Genomic DNA, 8,505 nt, shown 5'->3' on the forward strand with positions numbered 1-8,505 from the left:
TCCACTAACTAAAGAGTGGATGATGAAATCTTGAACTTTCAAGATGAAAATAACCATTTTATCTCATTATCTTATTTTTTCCCCAAGTTTGACAACATGCAAAGGTAAAAAAAAGGGAATTTTTCTAATTCCATGGGATACTTATTCTTATTTTACTATATAAATTTATTTTTGTAAATATTTAGTACAGACAATATCTAATCATCTTATAAAATTATCTAATCAAATAATCATTTACTTTTTTTTTAAAAAAACTTAATTCATATTTTATTTGTGATAAAAATAGGATGCATACAAATGGTCGCATCCGACTTGTTAAAAAAAAGTTAAACTTCTTAACTATTTGATTAGTAATAAATGTGTTAACCAAGCCATTTAAATGTTAGTATGTCTATCCATTAAACTTTTCCTTTTTTTTTTTTTTTTTTTTTTTTATATCTTTTAAAAAACTCTTTATGATGCAACGCAGCAGCTTCGCTCATTTTCCCGATTATTCTATCCATTTCCAATGGGCATTTCTGTTCTATAAAATCCGCCATCGTTTCTCCCCAAAACCTCTCCTCTCCATTTCCTCTCTTTAAGCTCTCTTTCAATCTCTCTGTCTCTCTGTTTTTCATCCTTTTCTCTGCTTTTCCCAGATTTTCTCTAGAAAATTTGCAGGGCTGTTTTAATGCTTCGATTCTTTTCCTTTCATTCTTCGTATTCATGTCTCCTGTAGTCAGTGAGATCCTTCTCTCTGGTTTCATCATCAACTCCGCTCTTCGCCGCCGCACTCATCTAGTTCAATCTTTCTCTGTCGTCTTCCTCTACTGGTTCTATAATTTCTCATGAACTAGCTCCCAATTTCCAATTGCAATTCTCCAAAATTTTCCAATAATCGCTAAAATTACCAACTGGGTTCTTTAATTTGTGCCATTTCCAGCAAAACCCATATCGATTTTCATCTCGTTTTCCCACACAAACACACGGAAGAAGAAACTCCTCTGTTTTCCTCTGTTTTAGACACGGCCTGTTTCAATGGCATCGCCTGTTGGAAGTTCATCTGGATCTCCGAGCTCCGACGAAGATCTGCGGCAAATCGTGGATCAGAGGAAGAGGAAGAGAATGATATCGAATCGAGAATCGGCTCGCCGATCTAGGATGCGAAAACAGAAGCAACTCGATGATCTGACGTCTCAGGTGGGCCAAATCAGAACAGAGAATGAGCAAATCGCCGTCAATATCAATTTCACCACCCAACTTTATGTGAACCTGGAGGCGGAGAACTCTGTTCTCCGGGCCCAGATGGTGGAGCTCCGCCACAGATTGGATTCGCTTAATGAAATCATAAGCTTCATGAACTCAAGTACTAGAAATCTGTTTGATTCTGAGGACCACCATGAAGTTTCTGGCATCGATGGGTTTGTTGACTCATGGGGATTCCCATTTCTCAACCAGCCAATCATGGCGGCTGGTGATTTGTTTATGTGTTGAGGGAAAAGGAAAAGCCAACCAAGACAGGGTGGCTTTCTTTCATCATTGTTATTGGTACTTTGGTGTTGTTTAATGTGGATATGTTCTTACTTTCAAATGTAATCAATGTACCTTTAATGATAATTATATATATTAAAAAACCCCTTTTCTTGGTGTACAAATCCTATGTGAGGCTCTCAATAAAAGTTGAAAATTTTAAAAATAGGTTATAAAAACTATTTTAAAAAAGATTTATTTTTGAAAGAGCAAAAAATTTTTAGAAACTTTTTAGGTTGGAAATTAGAATAGTAATTTTCCCTAGTTTATTTAGTTAAACAACATGTGAGAGGTTTGGTTAATGAAACCTTCCTCTCTTAGTGGACAAAATATATTTATAATAAATTTAATTAATTCAAAAAATCAAGATAAATTTTGAATTAAATAAGGAAGAGTTGACAAATTGTGGTTTAAGAGTGAAACTCATGTGTATATTTCAGTTTATCCTTATTATTATTATTATTTTTTTTTTAAAAAAAAAACTAAAAGGAGTTGTTGGGTATTGAATGTGTTAAAAAGGCAACAATGCTCAAAATCATCTTATTCCTTCCTTTTGAAGTAATAAGTTCAAATTTCTACAGACATTTTTTAGAAAAAAACAAAAAAAATATTAAACTTATTGTTGATTGATAAAAATAGAATATATAATCAAATGATTCCTCTACCCCTCCTAGCTAAACTTTAATATTTCTTTCCTTTTGTAAAATCTTCTTTTGAAATATAATTTATTTAGTGCATTATTCTTGTTTAAAACAAAAAGAGAGGGCTTTATTATATACTTTCTAGTTCTCAATGGTCCATTTTGTACCAAATGAGTAGAGAAATGGCTAAAAAAAGTGAGCATTATTGGTGAAGAGAGAGGAGGAAAAAAAGATAACATTATTATTTGGTCATGATTGGTTGGCATGCTATTGGTTTGGGATTTGCATGGATATATTTAATTTAAGAAATTGTGTTTATTTCTCTAAAAAATGATAAAAATTCTTTTCAAATAAATATTAAAAAAACTAGTATAGCATTTATCCTACTAATTTTTAAGTCAGAGATTCGATTCCTATCCTTCATATTAAAAAAAGTATTCCTCATATTAGAAGAAAAATGTATTAGGTAAAAGAACAAATATGAATAATTGGACTTTGCCTAGTGGAAGAACAATACAAACAAAATATATGATTTCATTTATCTATTATTTTCTTTAACATTATTGAAAGGATGATGCAAAACCAAATTCTGATCACACCCCTTTTCCTTTGCCACTCATTTTTCTTTCTTCTTCCTCATCACAATATAAAATAAAACAAAGCTTACAAATAAGTATACAAAGTTGTGATACTATCTGGTGTAGTGTATGCATCTGTTTTGAATTCTACTTTTTAGGTTTATGTCTTTAGAAGGGAAAATTGGAAAAAAAAAGAAAAACTGGTTGAAACTAATGTTGGTTTGGGCTAAAATCGGCTCGATTTGGTTTGCAAAATAGAAAAAAATCTAATAATTTCGGTCGGATGGGGTTAAATGGGGATCGATGTTGTTGAGGTATCTTGTTTGATTTCGTGGGAAGTACAAATTTTTATTTATATCTATCCCCTTTTATTTAACTAAAGATGAGTTTGAATTGATTAGAGAAAAAAATGTTTTCTAGAAAAGTCATTTTCATTTAAAACTCTTTTTACAAAAATTGTTTAAGAAACACTTTGAATGTGTTTCAAAAGTTATTTTATGTGGTTGTCAAACACTTCAAAATTTTTTAAAATAATTTATTTTCAAAATTAAACACTTTAAAAGTTAAACTAAACACATTCTAATTCACACAAACTCGTAATTCTTTTGTTAACTCACGCCCATGTGACCATCATACTAAATGGACTAAATCGTCGGTTAATCGAATCAAGTGGTTTGAATATATGTTGTTAGCTCAATTCGGTTTAATAATTTTTTTAATTAGCTTAGTGGTTTGGCTTTGGTTCAACACATACTTTCTATGTTTTTAACGAAGTTTATTTTTTTTTTAACCAATGTGTGGAATTATATTCATACTTAAAAACAACCATCTATCTTACAAACAAAACAATCTAGGGCCAATTGCACATTTAGCAAAAAAAAAAAAAAAAAACATTATAAAATTTCAGCCCATGACTTCATGTTTTCAGATTTTACAGAAATGGCATAAACATCCAATCCATCTCAATTACTAAATCTGAAAAGTCCAAAAACATCCTTAAAAGTTTATTATATCCGATATACTGTCAACATATTATTCATAGCCTTGAAAGTCATATGATATGTGATATATTGTTGATATGTTGATTGATATGTGACATACTACTTATCCACTATTAAAATTGTTGAAAGTTGTTTGACATGTATTGATATAATATTGATATATTTAAAAGTTGTTTGATATCTGAAATCAATTGATATGTGATACACTATTGATATTCTTGAAATCTATTTAATATGTACTGGTATATTATTGATATACTTTTGATAGACTTGAAAGTTGTTTGTATTTGATATACTACTGATATACTATTGATATTCTTGAAAGTTGATTGATAGGTGATATATTGCTGATATGTTAGTCATTTTTGAAAGTTGTTTGATATGTATTGGTATATTGTTGATATACTACCGATACACTTCAAACTTGATTGATATGTGACATATTATTGATATACTATTGACTTTTTTAAAGTTATTTAATGTTTATTGATATAAGTTATATTATTGACACAGTTAAAAGTTGATTGATATGTGATACACATTGCTGATACAAATGAAATGTTGATTGTTGTTAGATATACTATTGATACACTTATGTCTTACATCAAGTATTTACTAATTGAATATCTAATATACTCATATCTTATATATGATATATTGTTGATATAGTTAGAATGTCACTTATAAAATGGAATATGAATGCTTTACTTCAAAATAAGTTACTGATTGAATGTTGCTTGTTGTTAGATATATTGAATGTTAATTTTTGTTAGATATATTGTCGATACACTCATATCTTATTTCAAGTATTCATTGATTGATGTCTGATACACTCATGTCTTACATCAGATATACTACAGATACTCTTGGAACATCATGCTTATAAAATGAAACATACATGCTTTACGAATATACTCTCTTTAGGTATATCCATTATGTAACACTTTGATATTTTAACATACAAGCTTAATGATATACTTTAATATTGTATATACCAGTTAACTAAGACAATATGATTGTAGTTAGAATATTAATCATGGTAATTTGTGCCAAGGTTTGTGGTCGTTGCCCTGCTTGTGGTTCTAACGTGGTCTGAGGTCAAATGATGGTCAGGTGTTTGCGTTGTGGCTGTCGTCGCCGGACGACGCTCATCGGCAAGAAGGAGCAAAAGAAGAAAACGATATGGATGGGGCGGGGACTGCGATCAAAGGGAGAATGAGAGTTCATATCTAAAGGCAATTTGGGAATAATGAAGAAACCAAAAATAAAATTTTAGAAAAATGTCATATCGTGGCAATGCAAAATATAGGTGACACACCTTCAATATTGTAGTCCTCATTTGCCACCTTTTGCAAATTCTCAAGAATCCAACAATAGAAAATATTAGTTTCAATCATGGTTAGAAAAAAAGAAATAGAATTTGTAGATGGATCATTGTATGTTTATAATTTTCCTCTCTTAAAATGAATTATCATTAGAAGTAGTTCAAGGTATTGTTATAAATAGAAACAGGAATGTACTTTATTATTCAAAGTTTTACCTTGAAATCAATATAGGAGAAGGTATTGATGTCAATATCAAACATTAATATACAAAATAATGATATTACTTAAACAAAAGAGAGTAATTAAGGGTCGGCTACATGTCTTAAGTGTGGTTATAACTAATTATTAGTTTAACCTTAAGTAGTTAAGTCACGTTTGATTGATTTTATAAAATTACAACATTCAAAAATTGTTTTTATAAAATTCCATATATATGATTTATATATATTTTTATGAGAAGATATATTTTTTATATTTAAATTTACCAGTTACGTACAAAGAAGAGTCGCATCCTTCCCTTATTTTATATTATAAATTTAGGTCTGCTTAGGTCACAAGTAAACATACATTTCACTCTCTTTCATGGTTTGAATTTCCAGTTTTATATTATGTTTAATATATTGAAGGTTTAATGTCAAGTCTACTTTATAAAGTTTATGGTTGTGCCTAATAAGATCATAAACTATAAATATATCATATTTAAATATTATATTTAACAAGTCTTAAGTATATTCGACAATAAACAAAACTTAAGACATAAAATTAAATTTTGTATTTAATAAGACATGAATCTCTTAGTTTTCTATTCAATAGGTTCGTGGTTTTTATAAAATATCTTCTTTTTTTTAATAGGTAATACTATTGTACAACAACAAGAGGGATCCCACAGCCCGAGATCAAAACACCAAAGCAACAAAAGCACCTACAAAGACGCACGTGGCGAAAAAACAGAACCAACAAAAAAGACAATACGAACAAAAAATCAAAACATCCAGAAAAACACAAAACACCCCACAATCTAAGGATCTAAGAAACTGGACAAATAGAGTTAAAGATTTGTTGAAACACTCAATATTTGAAAGTTTGATGATTCATTGGAAATAAAATTAAAATTTTAAGGATTTATATAAACATTTTTTTAAGGTTCAGATAAATATTAGATACAAAATCGAAAGTTCAACAACCTATTAGAATTTTTTTTTAATATTTTGACCTATTTAACACAAACTTAAAAATTCAAATATTAAACTTCTACTTAACCTATATATTAATTGGAACAACTAATTTTTTGTTTGGGGGTGTATTAGATTGAGTAAAATAATAGATTTCATTTTAAAATTTTCGATTGTATGTCTTGAGGCACTGAGTTGAGTTATCAAGTCTTGAGTTAATATGTTTATGGAATTAGAAAATCTATGCTTGGGGTTCAGAATTGAGTTATTAAGTAAGAGATATCTAGTACAGTTTTTTGTAACTAAAGAAATCTATTTTTTTTGTTGGTTATTATTTTTTGTTTAACCATATTTACACACATATTTTCTCCAATTTTCAACACTAAATTGAATGTGTCAACTTAAAAATTTCACATATTTTACAATTTTTGCATGTAATCATTGTAGTCCTTGAGGTAAACAAAATACTCTAATTTCACGCAAACAACAAAATTATAATATACTTTCACGTTAAAGTAGATTGTATGAATAAAATATGCACACACAATAATAATAATAATAAGTCCTTATATTGTATGTTAATTGGGGTTTATCATGTATGCATGTTGGTTGGTTTAAAGCATTTGTATATATCACTATTCATAAATATGACATGGAAAACTCTAACTTTATATCCAAAATTGAGACTACATGTTTAAATCCATGCAACTTTTTAATTATTTTATTAAAACACGCATCTCATTTTTTTTAAGTACAAATGTATATGTAATATATAGGCTTTCCTTATGAAATAGAAATTATTTTTAGGAAAAATTACAAAAATCACACTTAAAGTAGGGTGGTAGTCATAATTACACTCTCAAATTTTTAATTGTGTAAAGTTAAAGCTCTTAAAATTATAAAAGTGTTACAATTATATTTTTAATTTACATAGTTGTAGAAATTGGACTTCGAACCATATTAAATCACTATAAGAAAAAGGTTTTTTTTATAGCTTTTCAAGATAAGCTATAAAAAACCTAAAATTTTAAAACGATGCACGCACACATGAAAAGATGGTGAGAGGAAAAATATATTTTGTGCAAAAAAATCGTGGAGTTTCCTTCTTTTCTCTTTTTCCCTCTTCTCTCTTTTTCTATAAATATTGAAATTAGTCGAAGTCATCCCCCCTCTCTCCTTCTTCTTCTTCTTTCAGAAATCTTCTCACGAAAATTGTCGACGCCCACGTTTCTTTTTTCCCTCATTCCTTTCTTTTTCCTCAACACACATCTTTCTTTTTTCAATCAACCACATAAATTTAACTCGACAGTCAAATTAGGGCTTCCAAACAAAGATAAAGTTGAAATTGATCTTTATCTCCATTAATTTTTTTTCTTAATCTTCTCGTCTCTCCTTTCTGAAGCTACCATTCCAAACTCTCTAGAGAGACCGTGTGGTTTTCTTCTTGATATTACTTAGAAAGGCTCGAAAGTGCTTGAAATGATTTGATGGTGCTTGAAAACGCGCTTGACACCGATTAAAATGTATTTTTCTTCTTTCTAACAAGAGTATGAAAGTGCGTTGTTTGATCTTGTAGGATGGGTAACTTCACTTTCTTGGACATATTGCGGTGTTTTCTTCCTAAATTATTGAAAAACATTATGGAATATAAAACTGGTTTAGATTTATGTGTGTAGATTGTGATGGGTTTTGTGAAATGTTTTCATCTTTTGACTTTCTTTAATAAATAATAAATGGTTTTGACCATGCTTTTTTTTCTTGATTGGTTCATGTACATAGATGTTCTAGTTGGGGAATGAGATATTGGGATGTATATTTGGGTTTAAGGTGAAAAGAGATTACACGCTGATTGTTTGTTAAATTTTTGAAGAATTTTGACAATGCTTGGTTTTAAAGAAAATAGTAGACAATACTTTGAAAATCTTCTATCATCCTTTTCAAATAGCATTCATCTTACTAAATACTCAAAATAAAAAGAGATTAAACTTTCAAACATTATTTTTCATGTCTCTTTGAGTAGACCTACTTTCTTCTTATCTTCCCTTCTCTGCATTCTCTATATCTCTTAATTTCTTTAACTTGTCACTTTCTGTTTTTTGATTAACTGTTTTGAGTTTAGTATTTTTGTTCCTTAAAAAATTAGTACATCTAATAGTGTCTGTGTAGTTTGAGGTTGAAACTCAATATGATGTTGAGAATATTGGGGAATGATAAAATGAAAAATGTACAAGAGCTGCTGAACTTGAAAATCTTCATTATGGCCTTTCTGTGAAACATGC

At 29.1% G+C, this 8,505-nt stretch overlaps 1 protein-coding gene across 1 annotated transcript; it reads left to right on the forward strand.

Annotated features, from left to right (window-relative positions):
* The first annotated feature begins 473 nt into the window (after nt 1–473).
* On the forward strand, nt 474–1,634 carry LOC120085646 (bZIP transcription factor 44-like). The gene has a single exon (XM_039041751.1). It carries the CDS (start codon nt 1,018–1,020, stop codon nt 1,471–1,473), a length of 456 nt encoding a protein of 151 aa, XP_038897679.1. The 5' UTR covers nt 474–1,017; the 3' UTR covers nt 1,474–1,634.
* The last annotated feature ends 6,871 nt before the right edge of the window (nt 1,635–8,505 follow it).

Source organism: Benincasa hispida, chromosome 1, assembly GCF_009727055.1.
Source record: "Benincasa hispida cultivar B227 chromosome 1, ASM972705v1, whole genome shotgun sequence".
Taxonomy (NCBI): Eukaryota; Viridiplantae; Streptophyta; class Magnoliopsida; order Cucurbitales; family Cucurbitaceae; genus Benincasa; species Benincasa hispida.